Here is an 18,564-nt window from a genome sequence, read left to right as displayed (position 1 = left end):
ATATAACAAATTCTAACCACAGAATCAATCGGAAAACTAATATGAAGGACTTGGGAGTAATAATGTCAGAGGATCTCACCTTCAAAGATCACAACAGAGTCACTATCACATCTACGAGGAAAATGATGGGATGGATAATGAGAACTTTCAAAATAATGGATGCCAAGCCAATTATTATCCTCTCTAGGCAGGAATATTGTTGTGCACTATCAGCCTCATTCAAGGGAGGTGAAATTGCAAATCTAGATAATATACAAAGAACCTTCACTGCACGTATTAGTTCAGTTAAGCACCTTAATTACTAGAAACTTTTAAAGTCCCTTGAGCTGTACTCCTTGGAACACAGGCGGGAAAGATACACCATAATCTACACCTGGAAAATCCTTGAGGGACTAGTCCCACATCTGCACACAAATCACTCCTCACGGAAACAAAAGACAAGGCAGACGATGCAACATACCCTCAATAAAAAGCAGGGGTACCATGAGTACTCTAATTATCTGGAGCCCAAGACTGCTCAACAGCCTCTCATCATACATAAGAGGAATTACCAATAGACCCCTGGCTGTCTTCAAGAGGGACCTGAACAGACACCTATAGTCAGTGTCCGATCAACCGGGCTGTGATTCGTACGCTGGATTGCATGTGGTCAGCATTAGCAGCCTGATTGATCAGGCCCTGATCCACCGGAGGCCTGGTCGTGGACCAGGCCGTGGAGGCGTTGACCCCCGGAATAATCTCCGGGTAGATTCCAGGTAGAATGTTGTTAAATGTGTTATCGGATAATAAAATGAAGCTCTCTTGCCAGCAGCCTATCGAAGGCCAGCCTGAATTTGGCTAGTTTTACTTAATATCAATGAAATACAATAATTTCGTTATTCTCGTATTGGTTATCGAGGAGTTATAGCAAAAATATATATATACGCTCACCCTATTTGAAAAAAAAAAAAATTGTTGCTTTATAAGTCAAATCGGCAAATTTGGCTACAAAAAAAAAAGACATTAATATTTTCACGGAAATGTTTGGTTACGTAACGAGAGTTCCTACTACTACAGTTGTTTTATGCGACCCGTGACGTCAGTTGGATCAGAATGTTTCCCACTATAACACTGCTCGTCTCAAGTCCTTCCATCTTCCAGGTAGCAAGGTACGCCTCTCATCCTCAAGCTAAACACTAGCTTAACAATGTTTTAATCTCATATATATATATATATATATATATATATATATATATATATATATATATATATATATATATATATATATATATATATATATATATATATATATATATATATATATATATATATATATATATATATATATATATATATATATATATATATATATATATATATATATATATATATATATATATATAGTCTTTTCACCAAGTTCCCAACAAGAGCATGATGGTCACTCACAGAGATAAAAGCTCAGTTACAAAGTCCAACCATTTAAGTGCCTGGAATTACTACTGCTGGGTGTTATATGTAGGAGTGTTTATGTCCTTCGGCTGGCTAGATATTTCTAAATCAATTGGGGGTTTTACCCGAAGCCGGAGGGTATACTGCTACGCTCCGGAAACTAGCTTAAACTCAATTACAAACTAATCTATCCTTAATTAAAAAGTCAGAAATATTCTCTAATTACGAACGGCGTTTAGCAGATAATAAATTCGTGCCACGCTGTAAAAGCTAAATCAATTTTAACACAGCAAAGCAAGAGGCTGAGAAAGTTTGGATGAGCGTGGCAAGCTGGTGGTGCCGACCAGTGGTAGAGCTCCACAACACTGGCATATAAAGAGAGACAGTAGGACTCTCACCTGGTGTGGTGCTCACCTCAGGTACACACATCACTCGCCCTGCGTCTTGTGTCTTGTGCTCCTGCAAGAAAGAAGGAAGTCTTGGTGATATTGGTGATATTGAAAAACTCTTGATCGCAGAAATCAGAGCTGCTCTTTCCCTCATGGGATCAAATTTGATTAACTTGAATTCTCCTGAAAATAATAATAATAATAATAATAATAATAATAATAATAATAATAATAATAATAATAATAATAATAATCTGACTCTCGAATACAATTTTAAATTTAATCTTATTTTTTCGCTGAAGAATTAATAAGTAGGGAAAGAAATGCAGCGAAATATTATTGATAATTTTGAAATTTCGATGATATTTAAAACCGTTCTTAATGTGAGCCATGACGAGTGACTAATGAGAAGTGAATCTTAGTGAAGGTCGAAACTTTATTATTGCTGAGTCATACAAAACTTGATGAGGAACGTGTCTCAGTACTGACGAACGTGTCTCACTACTGAGTACTGAGGAACGTGTCTCACTACTGAGTACTGAGGAACGTGTCTCACTACTGAGTACTGAGGAACGTGTCTCACTACCGAGTACTGAGGAACGTGTCTCACTACTGAGTACTGAGGAACGTGTCTCACTACCGAGTACTGAGGAACGTGTCTCACTACCGAGTACTGAGGAACGTGTCTCACTACCGAGTACTGAGGAACGTGTCTCACTACTGAGTACTGAGGAACGTGTCTCACTACCGAGTACTGAGGAACGTGTCTCACTACTGAGTACTGAGGAACGTGTCTCACTACTGAGTACTGAGGAACGTGTCTCACTACTGTGTACTGACGAACGTGTCTCAGTACTGACGAACGTGTCTCACTACTGAGTACTGAGGAACGTGTCTCACTACCGAATACTGAGGAACGTGTCTCACTACTGAGTACTGAGGAACGTGTCTCACTACTGAGTACTGAGGAACGTGTCTCAGTACTGAGGAACGTGTCTCAGTACTGACGAACGTGTCTCACTACTGAGTACTGAGGAACGTGTCTCACTACCGAATACTGAGGAACGTGTCTCACTACCGAGTACTGAGGAACGTGTCTCACTACTGAGTACTGAGGAACGTGTCTCACTACTGAGTACTGAGGAACGTGTCTCAGTACTGAGGAACGTGTCTCAGTACTGACGAACGTGTCTCACTACTGAGTACTGAGGAACGTGTCTCACTACCGAATACTGAGGAACGTGTCTCACTACTGAGTACTGAGGAACGTGTCTCACTACCGAATACTGAGGAACGTGTCTCACTACTGAGTACTGAGGAACGTGTCTCAGTACTGAGGAACGTGTCTCACTACTGAGTACTGACGAATGTGTCTCAGTACTGAGGAACGTGTCTCACTACTGAGTACTGAGGAACGTGTCTCACTACTGAGTACTGAGAAACGTGTCTCACTACTGAGTACTGAGGAACGTGTCTCACTACTGAATACTGACGAACGTGTCTCACTACTGAGTACTGAGGAACGTGTCTCAGTACTGAGGAACGTGTCTCACTACTGAGTACTGAGGAACGTGTCTCAGTACTGAGGAACGTGTCTCACTACTGAGTACTGAGGAACGTGTCTCAGTACAGAGGAACGTGTCTCACTACTGAGTACTGAGGAACGTGTCTCAGTACTGAGGAACGTGTCTCACTACTGAGGAACGTGTCTCACTACTGAGTACTGAGGAACGTGTCTCAGTACTGAGGAACGTGTCTCACTACTGAGTACTGAGGAACGTGTCTCACTACTGAGTACTGAGAAACGTGTCTCACTAATGAGTACTGAGGAACGTATCTCACTACCGATTGCTGAAGAACGTGTCTTACTACCGAGAAGTGATGAACGTTCCTAAATGCCAAATACTGAGGAATGTGTCTCACTACTGAGTACTGAGAAACGTGTCTCACTATTGAGTACCGAGGAACGTGTCTCACTACTGAATACTGAGGAACGTGTCTCACTACTGAGAACTGAGAAACGTGTCTCACTATTGAATACCGAGGAACGTGTCTCACTACCTAGTACTGAGGAACGTGTCTCACTACCGAGTACTGAGCAACGTGTCTCACTACCGAGTACTGAGGAACGTGTCTCACTACTGAGTACTGAGGAACGTGTCTCACTACCGAGTGCTGAGGAACGTGTCTCTACCGAGTACTGAGGAACGTGTCTCACTACTGAGTACTGGGGAACGTGTCTCACTACTGAGTACCGAGGAACGTGTCTCACTACTGAGTACTGAGAAACGTGTCTCACTGCCGAGTACTGAGGAACGTGCCTCACTACCGAGTACTGAGGAACGTGTCTCACTACCGAGTACTGAGGAACGTGTCTCACTTCCGAGTACTGAGGAACGTGTCTCACTACCGAGTACTGAGGAACGTGTCTCACTACTGAGTGCTGAAGGACGTGTCTCACTACCGAGTACTGAGGAACGTGTCTCACTACTGAGTACTGAGGAACGTGTCTCACTACTGAGTACTGATGAACGTGTCTCACTACCGAGTACTGAGGAACGTGTCTCACTACCGAGTACCGAGGAACGTGTCTCACTACCGAGTACTGAGGAACGTGTCTCACTCCCGTGTACTGAGGAACGTGTCTCACTACTGAGTACTGAGGAACGTGTCTCACTACCGAGTACTGAGGAACGTGTCTCACTGAGTACTGGGGAACGTGTCTCACTACTGAGTACTGAGGAACGTGTCTCACTATCGAGTACTGAGGAACGTGTCTCACTACCGAGTACTGAGGAACGTGTCTCACTACCGAGTACTGAGGAACGTTTCTCACTACTGAGTACTGGGGAACGTGTCTCACTACTGAGTACCGAGGAACGTGTCTCACTGCTGAGTACCGAGGAACGTGTCTCACTACTGAGTACTGAAAAACGTGTCTCACTACCGAGTACTGAGGAACGTGTCTCACTACAGAGTACTGAGGAACGTGTCTCACTACCGAGTACTGAGGAACGTGTCTCACTACTGAGTACTGAGGAACGTGTCTCACTACTGAGTACCGAGGAACGTGTCTCACTACCGAGTACTGAGGAACGTGTCTCACTTCCGAATACTGAGGAACGTGTCTCACTACCGAGTACTGAGGAACTTGTGTCACTACTGAGTACTGAGGAACGTGTCTCACTACCGAGTACTGAGGAATGTGTCTCACTACCGAGTACTGAGGAACGTGTCTCACTACCGAGCACTGAGAAACGTGTCTCACTACCGAATACTGAGGAATGTGCCTCAAGACTGAGTACTGAGGAACGTGTCTCACTACCGAGTACTGAGGAACGTGTCTCACTACCGAGTACTGAGGAACGTTTCTCACTACTGAGTACTGGGGAACGTGTCTCACTACTGAGTACCGAGGAACGTGTCTCATTGCTGAGTACCGAGGAATGTGTCTCACTACTGAGTACTGAGAAACGTGTCTCACTACCGAGTACTGAGGAACGTGTCTCACTACAGAGTACTGAGGAACGTGTCTCACTACAGAGTACTGAGGAACGTGTCTCACTACTGAATACTGAGGAACGTGTCTCACTACTGAGTACCGAGGAACGTGTCTCACTACCGAGTACTGAGGAACGTGTCTCACTTCCGAATACTGAGGAACGTGTCTCACTACCGAGTACTGAGGAACTTGTCTCACTACTGAGTACTGAGGAACGTATCTCACTACCGAGTACTGAGGAACGTGTCTCACTACCGAGTACTGAGGAACGTGTCTCACTACCGAGCACTGAGAAACGTGTCTCACTACCGAATACTGAGGAACGTGCCTCAAGACTGAGTACTGAGGAACGTGTCTCACTACCGAGTACTGAGGAACGTGTCTCACTGCCGAGTACTGGGGAGCGTGTCTCACTACCGAGTACTGGGGAACGTGTCTCACTACCGAGTACTGAGGAACGTGTCTCACTACCGAGTACTGGGGAACGTGTCTCACTACCGAGTACTGGGGAACGTGTCTCACTACCGAGTACTGAGGAATGTGTCTCACTACTGAGTACTGGGGAACGTGTCTCACTACCGAGTACTGAGGAACGTGTCTCACTACCGAGTACTGAGGAACGTGTCTCACTGCCGAGTACTGGGGAACGTGTCTCACTACCGAGTACTGAGGAACGTGTCTCACTACCGAGTACTGAGGAACGTGTCTCACTACTGAGTACTGAGGAACGTGTCTCACTACCGAGTACTGAGGAATGTCTCACTACTGAGTACTGGGGAACGTGTCTCACTACCGAGTACTGAGGAACGTGTCTCACTACCGAGTACTGAGGAATGTGTCTCACTACTGAGTACTGGGGAACGTGTCTCACTCCCGTGTACTTATTCGTGATAATCAACGTTTGTTTTTAGTCAGAGCTTCGTAAAATAGTGACTTTCTTACACTTAATGAAGTCACTTTATGGCTTGATAAAGTGTTTTGATAAGACATTACTGTGAGCGAGACGTTGTCAGGACACAAGCCTGCACATTACTGTGAGCGAGACGTTGTCAGGACACAAGCCTGCACATTACTGTGAGCGAGACGTTGTCAGGACACAAGCCGACACCTGTGTTGAGGTAAAACCGTGAAAGTTTAGATTACAACGACTTCCAGAGTCTGAAGACAAAACTCACGGGAACCTGGGAAGAAAATGCTGTGATGCAGGAACGGAGTAATAAATAGCAGCAGGATAACGAGGGAATAAACGAAGAAGAAAGAAGATAGTGAGAATACTTGTTACATTAGTGGAAGTATTCTAAGAGATGCTCGCGAAGGGCTCTTAATCCAAGGCATTGCAGTAAACTTCCCCTTAAATAGATCTAACCTCACTACCTCTCGTTTTCTAGCTGCGGTGTGAGACTCATGGGTTTAGCATATTCCCGTCAATATAATAATAATAATTATAATAATAATAATAATAATAATAATAATAATAATAATAATAATAATAATAATAATAATAACAGTGGTTTCTTTCCCAGGAGATGAATAACGTTGTAATTATGCAGTTAATAAAAAAGGAATAGCTTATTTTGGAGGCACTCAGAGCAATAAAGATATAATAATATAGGAATTATTTACATGATGTCTGACTCATGATAAAGACTTGTTTAGACATGATAAAGTTCACTGCTGAGCCAAGCGTCGTCTGTCATAAAAGGTTTCCCTGCCTTAGCATGTTTGACTCAGGACCTTCATCCAGCACTCAGCAGGAGTTGATACCATGACTCTCACTGTTTATTTCTTTGCAGACTGTTGAATATGTTGATGGCGCTGAGAATGGCTGTCAGGAGGAGCTCCAGGATGCTGGCAGCTATGGTGATCATGGTAGCAACTGGAGCAAGTCAAGCTTATTATTCCTCTGCATCTTCCATCAAAGGTACCCCACAAATAGTTTGGAAAAAAGAGATACATGTGTAGAACAACCATTTATTAAAAGAAAATTAGTAATGTGCAAGGTGTAAGTAACTTATGTTTCGCCACAAACAGCGCTCTCCTTCAACTGTCGTCCCACTATGTCCTGCCGAATAGGTAAAAATTTATCAATTATCAGGAACTCATTTAAAATTAATTCCTTTGTAAAATTTTCTCCTTCGTTTAAAGATATATTTTTTTAATTTATGTTAATGTAAAAATTAATAATTTTATACCAAAAGAACCTTAGAAAACTTACTTAACCTTATTATAACAAGCGCAATTTAATTTAGCCTAATCAAACTAAATATATTTTAGATAAGTTTACAATAATTTAATAATAAACAAACACTGTAAAATATTTTTTTTTCGTTAGGTTCAGAATGATTCTTGCGAAATTATTGCATACACAAATTTTCACTTGCCTTATTCGGCACCACATTAACATAAATGAAAAAATATGTATCTTTAAACCTATGAGAAAATTTTTTAGAAAGGATTTAATTTTAAACGAGTTCTTGCTAGTTGACCAATTTTACCTATTGGGTAAGACATATATATATATATATATATATATATATATATATATATATATATATATATATATATATATATATATATATATATATATATATATATATATATATGTATATATATATATATATATATATATATATATATATATATATATATATATATATATATATATATATATATATATATATATATATATAATGTATATATATACATGAATACATTGGTACAATATATCATAGATTACGAATCTTCTTCAGCAGTTCTGAATATTAATTAATTTATATAAAACATTTACATTAAAATGTTAAAAATAATATTTAGTGCATGAATAGAAACCTTCAGCTCAATAGAATACTGTCTTGCAAATTATTAACCCTGGCGATTAGTTTCTAGTTTTTTTTTTTTTTTTTAGTATCTCACATTATAATAATTACACTTTAATTACACATTCCCTTCCTTTGAACAGTGATTTATCTACTCTAGCTGTAATGCTACAATAGTTGAATATGTCTGTGGTTGATGGTGAATAAAATTTTAGAGTTGAACTGTAGGGACTAATACCAAACTTGCACACGAAAATCACTCTCTCCGAAAGCAAAAGACTCGGCAGACGATGCAACATCCCCCCAATGAAAAGTAGGGTTGATGAAATTAAGACACATGTGCAACATCTGGGTATCTTTATTGTAGACGTTTCGCCATTCAGTGGCTTTATCAATACAAATTCTAGGACATAACTTGAAGACAGTAGAACTATGTACAGAAGATGAGGTAATCAGTCCCTCAGCCTAGGAGTAGGTGCGAAGAGCACCATAGTCGTGGAGATTCTGAAGCAGAAGAAAGGAGCCTGGCGCTTATATAGTAACGTCAGGTGTAGCTTCAGAATCTCCACGACTATGGTGCTCTTCGCACCTACTCCTAGGTTGAGGGACTGATTACCTCATCTTCTCTACATAGTCTTACTGTCTTCAAGTTATGTCCTAGAATTTGTATTGATAAAGCCACTGGATGGCGAAACGTCTACAATAAAGATACCCAGATGTTGCACATGTGTCTTAATTTCATCTTGTCGGTATTATATACCATTCTTACACAACACGAAAAGTGGGGTTGTCACTAGCACGCTAAGAGACAACACAATAAGTGTCAGGGGCCCAAGACTGTTCAACTGCCTCCCAGCATACATAAGGGGGATTACCAATAGACCCCTGGCTGTCTTCAAGTAGGCACTGGACAGGCACCTAAAGTCGGTACCTGACCAGCCGGGCTGTGGCTCGTACGTTGGATTGCGTGCAGCCATCAGTAACAGCCTGGTTGATCAGGCCCTGTTCCACCATGAGGCCTGGTCACAGACCGGGCGGCGGGGTAAACTCCAGGTAAACAGTACGTGTCTTCACTGACACCATAATATCACCTGACTGCTTCAACACATCGTTTTTCTAGAAACTCCCGACACATAGCTAGATAAGGTTGATTAGTGCACATTTGGCTACCTAAAGAAGGGAAGATGTATGGACAAGTGTCCCATACATCTTCCATATTATCAACATTGCTGTAATATTTTGGAAGAGGCGGATGCGTGCTATTTCCCTGCTATCTTTGACTTCGGTTGGAGAACGGATGTTGATATAAATAGCACGTAAACAAGCACACTTATGCACATTTTAAGACATTAATTGAAGAAACCTTTTGCCACAGTTTGCTTCTTCAGGTCTAAGTGTTCCGAACTGTGCATAGGTGTCTTTGTCGACACTGACTTCGGTTAGGCCAAAGGGTGTACTGTGAACAATTACTTTCTGTTAAACTAAATATGACATCATTCCTCACGCACGTATCATACAAAATAAGTGTTATACAGACAATTCAGACATGTATTGAAGAGTAAGATATAGAAATCTGCGATCTCACAGTCTTACTGGTAACAGACGTCAAAGTTGTCACGTCTCCCACAACATTTTATATATTGATTTTCTTCTTCACTATTTCCTTAAATACATTGATCTTTAGCATATGTTTATTTGGTACAGGTTTGGTGAGTTCCTACAGGTTTAATACAGAGTTTATATCACTTGATACACATCGCTGCATCCATCTCACTCGTACACCGACGCTAACGACTCCACACGCTATAAATGCTTTAACAACTAACAAAGTCATATAAACTATAGCAAATCTTTTTTCTATTTTAAAAGCAAGTTGCTTAGAAGATTTGAAAGTGTTTGGAATGTAACACTATTTTTCCCGCAGGTTCTTTAACTCACATAAAGCTTTGGACACTAATTTCCAGAAAGATTTACTAAATGACTCACGAAATCGTAATGACACGATTGCAAACAAACCGTAAGAGTGGGGATTAAATTTGCGGTGAGTGAGTCGTAAAACTCCAGACCGACGCGTAAGCCATTGGGCCAGCGGGCTCCAATAAGATTCATCCAACTAAGTATATTTATACATCATAGGAAGGTTAGCATGGGCCTCACTGTGACCACAAATGCAAGGTTTTACAGATGAATCTCCCGTCAGCGTGGCCGTAACGAACTCTAGCTCAAGTCCCCTCAAAGCCATCATCATGACTCACAAAATAGTAATAACACAATTGCAAACAAACAACGGTACTGCGGGAACTCCAAAATACAAGAGAAGGATGACGAAGTTAACCCAATGTGTTGCAGATCTTTTCCCTCATTCGACATCTCTTCAAAGGTGTCGGATGAGGTGGAAATATAATTGAAGTATTCAAAAGGAAGACAGTTATAAATATAAAAATAATTAACAGAGGTGAAATAAAACGTGTGCATTGTTAGAATATTTTACTGAGGAAACGTTTTGCCAAGAAGTCATGAAGACGCCATATATAACAAAGTGTTCTCTTAATAAAATATCTTAACTCTGTATGTGTGTCTTATTTCACGATTGATGGCACAGTATACCAACTAGAACTCGAGGATGCTGAGGAGAGTTAAATATGAAAGGTAATGGTTTCACGTTGGGAAGATTAAGATTTAGAATGCATGAACTGGCTTAGCAATAGAGTTGTGGATGAATGAAGCAATCAGCCAAGTAGTGCCATTAAACAGGATCGTTACTGGAGAAAAGTATTGCCTTCACAGCAGGCTTTATTATGAATATAATAAGGGATGGATGTGAGGTTGTCTTGCCTAAGATGGGCCAGTAGCTTAAAAAAGGCACCTCACCTCACCGCTCTGGCTGCTACATATCCCTCTCCATCACTTACCAATGAAGCCTTCTGTGTGGGCGAAACTGTGTTAGTGAGGATCCCATGTAACTACATTCGCGTTTCCTTACCCTCATATCGGTATCTAATGCCATCACCCATCCGGATATTGTGTAAATTCGGTAGATCTACAGCTGTTCTCCTTTTGACTTATTCTCCTCTCATATTGTTTATACCTACAGCTTGTAGTGCACCAGGAGAAGTGTGTGTGCCACTGACGTCTTGTCCTACCTTGCTAGCCATCACCAAGAACCCTCACCCTTCCTGGGAAGCTCTCAGGAAACTCAGGCATGCTGTTTGTGGGAAGGATATGAAGAACGTGAAGGTAGGGAGAGAGAGAGAGAGAAAGAGAGAGAGAGAGAGAGAGAGAGAGAGAGAGAGAGAGAGAGAGAGAGAGAGAGAGAGAGAGAGAGAGAGAGAGAGAGAGAGAGAGAGAATGTTAATAAAGATTATTTTTTTTAACTAGTGACATACTAGCAAAAGACAATCTCTGCTTTTCTAGACAGAGCACAAGCAAACTCACCCGAAGACAATAAATGATGAGTATTGTTTATTTCAGCTATATACTGAAGCCTTCGTTAACAAACAACAGCGTGAGGCAAAAAAAAAATTCATCTTATGCTTTGGTGTAGCGTTTATCCGTGTCGCTTTCCTCAGCCTAAATATAATACCCTTTTGTGTATTGTAGGTTTGCTGTAACCAGTTAGCCAGTCCACCGCCAACGAGTGCCCCGACCACAACCTGGAGACCGCTTCCACCCGTCCAGCCTCCGTCTTCTCATATTTTGCCTTCCCACTGCGGCGTACCATCCATAACGGAAGGAGTTCGAGTATTTTTTGGGGAAAACGCTCGTCTGGGCGCCTATCCGTGGATCGCTACTCTTGGATATCGAAGTGAGTGTCTTAATCTTTCTGTAAATATAACGATGTATTCTCTTAGGCCAAAGAACCAGCAAGAATTGGGATGGGGAGGGTAAGGAGAGGGAAGGACAGGTAGAGAAGCGAAAATGATTGTAGGTAAATAGGAAGAGATGGGTAAAAAAGAAACATGGTCCATTCGCTTTGGGCTGTTGTTTAAAGAGCGTTTTCGATATAATTTAATGAACAAATAAAGCTGTACTATCCTTTACATTAGCCACTCACTAACCACATTAAATACTCGCCTAGTTGTGGTTGCTGGGTCATGTCTGGGCTCTTGGCTTTGTAGAACTGGAACTAAACTGCGAGGAAATCAGGATGTAACTTAAGATCATGACTTGAGCGTCAAAAACTGCACAAAGTTGTAGAAAACTTTACAACTTGAACAAATAAATTATAAATCAATCAGTAATCTCTGTTGATAAAAGCAAAGTAATACGTACATGTAAGAACTAAAACATACTTGTAATAAGCTATATATATACTGATAACAATACATCCCAGTAGCAAGTAATACGTGCTGGTAACAAACAAAACAAACTGGTAACAGGTAATACATACTGGCAACAGGTAATACATGCTGACAACAGGTAATATATACTGGTAACAAGCAATACATACTGGCAACAGGCAATACATAGTGGCAACAGGTAATACATACTGGCAACAGGTAATACATGCTGACAACAGGTAATATATACTGGTAACAAGCAATACATACTGGCAACAGGTAATACATACTGGCAACAAGCAATACATACTGGCAACAAGCAATACATACTGGCAACAAACAATACATACTGGCAACAAGCAATACATACTGGCAACAAGCAATACATACTAGCAACAAGCAATACATACTGGCAACAAACAATACATACTGGCAACAAGCAATACATACTGGCAACAAGCAATACATACTAGCAACAAGCAATACATACTGGCAACAAGCAATACATACTGGCAACAAGCAATACATACTGGCAACAAGCAATACATACTGGCAACAAGCAATACATACTGGCAACAAGCAATACATACTGGCAACAAGCAATACATACTAGCAACAAGCAATACATACTGGCAACAAGCAATACATACTGGCAACAAGCAATACATACTGGCAACAAGCAATACATACTGGCAACAAGCAATACATACTGGCAACAAGCAATACATACTGGCAACAAGCAATACATACTGGCAACAAGCAATACATACTGGCAACAAGCAATACATACTAGCAACAAGCAATACATACTGGCAACAAGCAATACATACTGGCAACAAGCAATACATACTGGCAACAAGCAATACATACTAGCAACAAGCAATACATACTGGTAACAAGCAATACATACTGGCAACAAGCAATACATACTGGTAACAGGTAATACATACTGGCAACAAGCAATACATACTGGCAACAAGCAATACATACTGGCAACAAGCAATACATACTGGCAACAAGCAATACATACTGGCAACAAGCAATACATACTGGCAACAAGCAATACATACTAGCAACAAGCAATACATACTGGTAACAAGCAATACATACTGGCAACAAGCAATACATACTGGCAACAAGCAATACATACTGGTAACAGGTAATACATACTGGCAACAGGTAATACATACTGGTAACAAGCAATACATACTGGCAACAGGTAATACATACTGGTAACAAGCAATACATACTGGCAACAGGCAATACATACTGGCAACAGGCAATACATACTGGCAACAGGCAATACATACTGGCAACAGGCAATACATACTGGCAACAAGCAATACATACTGGCAACAGTTAATACATACTGGCAACAGGTAATACATACTGGCAACAAGCAGTACATACTGGCAACAGGTAATACATACTGGCAACAGGTAATACATACTGGCAACAGGTAATACATACTGGCAACAAGCAGTACATACTGGCAACAGGCAATACATACTGGCAACAAGCAAAATGTATGAACAAGATTGTAAATGGTGTTAAATGCCGACAAGTACTTAAGATTCAAAAGTGGTATTAGAAGATTGAAGGGGATGTGTCGTCCACCAGGGACTTTAGTAATCAAATATGGAGAAATGAAGCATACGGAGCATATGTAAGTCCAAGACCAGGTGTTGTATGTGAGGGTGGAAGCTTTGTGATATGTTGTGCAGTGTGGACAGGATGAGCCGGCCAACAGTCACTGAAATCATAAAACTGCCAGAGCACATTTAAAATAGCTCCCGTAGCGGTGATCACTTTCTCTGATAAATAATTAGAGCCTTTCAAGTACTTGAGATTGTTGTGGTAGTTTCGGTGTACAGTGCAGCTATTGTTTAAATTGTGTCAGTGACACGCTCGCTGGTGATGACGGGTGTGTTGTTCCACGCTTTTAGTTTTTCTTTTTTTTCATTATTTCCAGTGTTAGCTGGATTAGGTTTGCCTAATCTGCAGGCATGACTCACACTAGTGTTTTTTCCACTGGTGACTCCGCCTACTGCTGCTTCAACTTACCTGTCTACAGTTTATAAACCATTTCTTCGCGTATATGCTGTACTTTTCTCAATATTAATGGACTGAAGACATCGACTCCAGACTGAGAGACTGACCACCTCAAACTTCTCATCACCCAACACTTGAGCATCTTTATTGAGGAAACTTTTCACCATACAATGGCTTCATTAGTCCACACAAAGGAGAATCGTGAAGAACAGGTTATCAGTCCCTCAGCCTTGAGTCGATGTAATAACTCCTACGACTGTGTGATACCACCTACGACTGCTTCACCTCACCTGTCTACAGTATATAAGCCACTTCTTCGCACATGTGCTGTATTCTTTTCAAGATTGATGGAGTGATTACATGACTCAAGGCTGAGGGACTGATAGCCTCAAACTCCTCCTGTTCTTCACCATTCTTCTTAGTATGGACTGATGAAGCCACTGTGTGGCCAAACGTTTCCACATTAAAGATTAACAAATGTTGCACATGTGTCTCATTCTTCAACTTGTCAGTTTTCTAAACCATTTACATCAAATATAACATTGCCAGCTGGGGTATAACATTACCAGCTGGGGAATAACATTACCAGCTGGGGTATAACATTACCAGCTGGGGGTATAACATTACCAGCTGGGGAATAACATTACCAGCTGGGGTATAACATTACCAGCTGGAGAATAACATTACCAGCTGGGGTATAACATTACCAGCTGGGGGTATAACATTACCAGCTGGGGAACAACATTACCAGCTGGGGTATAACATTACCAGCTGGGGTATAACATCACCAGCTGGGGTATAACATTACTAGCTGGAGAATAACATTACCAGCTGGGGTATAACATTACCAGCTGGGGTATAACATCACCAGCTGGGGTATAACATTACTAGCTGGAGAATAACATTACCAGCTGGGGTATAACATTACCAGCTGGGGGTATAACATAACCAGCTGGGGAACAACATTACCAGCTGGGGTATAACATTACCAGCTGAGGAATAACATTACCAGCTGGGGTATAACATTACCAGCTGGGGAATAACATTACCTGCTGAGGAATAACATTACCAGCTGGGATATAACATTACTAGCTGGGATATAACATTACCAGATAGGATATAACATTACCAGCTGGGATATAACATTACCAGCTGGGGTATAATGTAACTATTCTCCGTCTCTGGTCCTTTATAGTGTAGATGTTAAATGGTAAGATATATTTAGTATATGATTCAGTGGGAAGACCTCAGTCGTCTTACCACTGACTCACTCACATCGGATATGGGGATTTCTGTATATTTTATACTGATCTCATGTCTAAAAAAACAGTAGAAGAGAAATGTGGAAGATACAAGTGAGTGTGGATGATACAAGTGGGTGTGGATGATACAGGTGGGCGTGGATGATACAGGTGGGTTTAGAGGATACAGGTGAGTGTGGATGATGCAGGTGGGTGTGGATGATACAGGTGGGCGTAGAGGATACAGGTGGGTGTGGATGATGCAGGTGGGTGTGGATGATACAGGTGGATGTGGAAGATACAGGTGGGTGTGGATGATACAGGTGAGTTTGGAGGATATAGGTGGGTGTGGATGATACAGGTGGGTGTGGATGATGCAGGTGGGCGTAGAGGATACAGGTGGGTGTGGATGATGCAGGTAGGTGTGGATAATACAGGTGGGTGTGGATGATACAGGTGGGTGTGGATGATACAGGTGGGGTGGATGATTAAAGGTGGGGGTGGATGATACAGGTGGGTGTGGATGATACAGGTGGGTGTGGATGATACAGGTGGGGGTGGATGATACAAGTGGGGGTGGATGATACAGGTGAGGGTGGATGATACAGGTGGGTGTGGAGGATACAGGTGGGTGTGGAGGATACAGGTGGGTGTGGATGATGCAGGTGGGTGTGGAGGATACAACTGGGTGTGGATGATACAGCTGGGTGTGGATGATACAGCTGGGTGTGGATGATACAGCTGGGTGTGGATGATACAGCTGGGTGTGGATGATACAGCTGGGTGTGGATGATACAGGTGGGTGTGGAGGATACAGGTGGGTGTGGATGATGCAGGTGGGTGTGGATGATACAGCTGGGTGTGGATGATACAGCTGGGTGTGGATGATACAGCTGGGTGTGGATGATACAGGTGGGTGTGGATGATACAGCTGGGTGTGGATGATACAGGTGGGTGTGGATGATACAGGTGGGTGTGGAGGATACAGCTGGGTGTGGATGATACAGGTGGGTGTGGAGGATACAGGTGGGTGTGGATGATGCAGGTGGGTGTGGATGATACAGCTGGGTGTGGATGATACAGCTGGGTGTGGATGATACAGCTGGGTGTGGATGATACAGGTGGGTGTGGATGATACAGCTGGGTGTGGATGATACAGCTGGGTGTGGATGATACAGGTGGGTGTGGAGGATACAAATGATTGTGGATCAATACCCTTCATGGGTCAGTGTCATGATGCCTTTATGGTAAGATCGTGATCCATGGAATCAGAAGTACCTTTCCGTACCCTGCATGAAAACCCTACGAGTTTAGCTCATCCCCATAACAATAATAATAATAATAATAATAATAATAATAATAATAATAATAATAATAATAATAATAATAATAATAATAATAATAATAATAATAATTTTGATGTTTTAACTGAGTGTTGATGATTGTTATAACAGCGGAAGATAATGAGGTTGACTGGCTGTGTGGAGGAGCACTCATAGCAGACAGATACATCCTCACTGCTGGACACTGCGTCAGCCCAGCCTTCAACTCCAACAGAGAACTGTGAGTATACGTCCCTAGTCGTACTATCCATATGTTCACCCGTCGGCTGCGACCCACGACAGTCGGCAAACAACCCCCTTCCTTTCCCGAGTACCACTATGTCAGTAGGGTACCTATGTGCCACTATGTCAGTAGGGTACCTATGTGCCACTATGTCAGTAGTGTACCTATGTACCACTATGTCAGTAGGGTACCTATGTGCCACTATGCCAGTAGGGTACCTATGTACCACTATGTCAGTAGGGTACATATGTACCACTATGTCAGTAGGGTACCTATGTGCCACTATGTCAGTAGGGTACCTATGTGCCACTATGTCAGTAGTGTACCTATGTGCCACTATGTCAGTAGGGTACCTATGTGCCACTATGTCAGTAGGGTACCTATGTGCCACTATGTCAGTAGTGTACCTATGTGCCACTATGTCAGTAGGGTACCTATGTGCCACTATGTCAGTAGGGTACCTATGTGCCACTATGTCAGTAGTGTACCTATGTGCCACTATGTCAGTAGGGTACCTATGTGCCACTATGTCAGTAGGGTACCTATGTGCCACTATGTCAGTAGTGTACCTATGTACCACTATGTCAGTAGGGTACCTATGTGCCACTATGCCAGTAGGGTACCTATGTACCACTATGTCAGTAGGGTACATATGTACCACTATGTCAGTAGGGTACCTATGTGCCACTATGTCAGTAGGGTACCTATGTGCCACTATGTCAGTAGGGTACCTATGTGCCACTATGTCAGTAGGGTACATATGTACCACTATGTCAGTAGGGTACATATGTACCACTATGTCAGTAGGGTACCTATGTGCCACTATGTCAGTAGGGTACCTATGTGCCACTATGTCAGTAGGGTACCTATGTGCCACTATGTCAGTAGGGTACCTATGTACCACTATGTCAGTAGGGTACATATGTACCACTATGTCAGTAGGGTACATATGTACCACTATGTCAGTAGGGTACCTGAGTACCACTATGTCAGTAGGGTACCTATGTACCACTGTTAGTAGGGTACCTATGTACCACTGTGTTAGTAGGGTACCTATGTACCACTGTGTCAGTAGGGTACCTATGTACCACTATGTTAGTAGGGTACCTATATACCACTATGTCAGTAGGGTACCTATGCACCACTATGTCAGCAGGGTACCTAAGTACCTCTATGTCAGTAGGGTACCTATGTACCACTATGTCACTAGGGTACCTAAGTACCACTATGTCAGTAGGGTACCTAAGTATCACTATGTCAGTAGGGTACCTATGTACCACTATGTCAGTA

The 18,564-nt window shown here is 41.9% G+C and overlaps 1 protein-coding gene across 1 annotated transcript in view; it reads left to right on the top strand.

Annotated features, from left to right (window-relative positions):
* The first annotated feature begins 1,738 nt into the window (after positions 1-1,738).
* LOC128700187 (phenoloxidase-activating factor 3-like) overlaps positions 1,739-18,564 on the top strand; it is a 60,497-nt gene continuing 43,671 nt past the window's right edge. Inside the window, exons 1-5 of the mRNA XM_053793232.2 lie at positions 1,739-1,847; positions 7,113-7,240; positions 11,230-11,372; positions 11,736-11,940; positions 17,163-17,271. Of these exons, the coding sequence (XP_053649207.2) occupies positions 7,123-7,240; positions 11,230-11,372; positions 11,736-11,940; positions 17,163-17,271 (575 nt within the window). The 5' untranslated portion in view covers positions 1,739-1,847; positions 7,113-7,122. The remainder of the gene's footprint in view (positions 1,848-7,112; positions 7,241-11,229; positions 11,373-11,735; positions 11,941-17,162; positions 17,272-18,564) is intronic.

The sequence above is a fragment of the Cherax quadricarinatus genome, chromosome 20 (genome assembly GCF_038502225.1).
Source record: "Cherax quadricarinatus isolate ZL_2023a chromosome 20, ASM3850222v1, whole genome shotgun sequence".
NCBI classification, from domain to species: domain Eukaryota; kingdom Metazoa; phylum Arthropoda; class Malacostraca; order Decapoda; family Parastacidae; genus Cherax; species Cherax quadricarinatus.
This window is presented reverse-complemented; position numbering and strand designations above follow the sequence as displayed.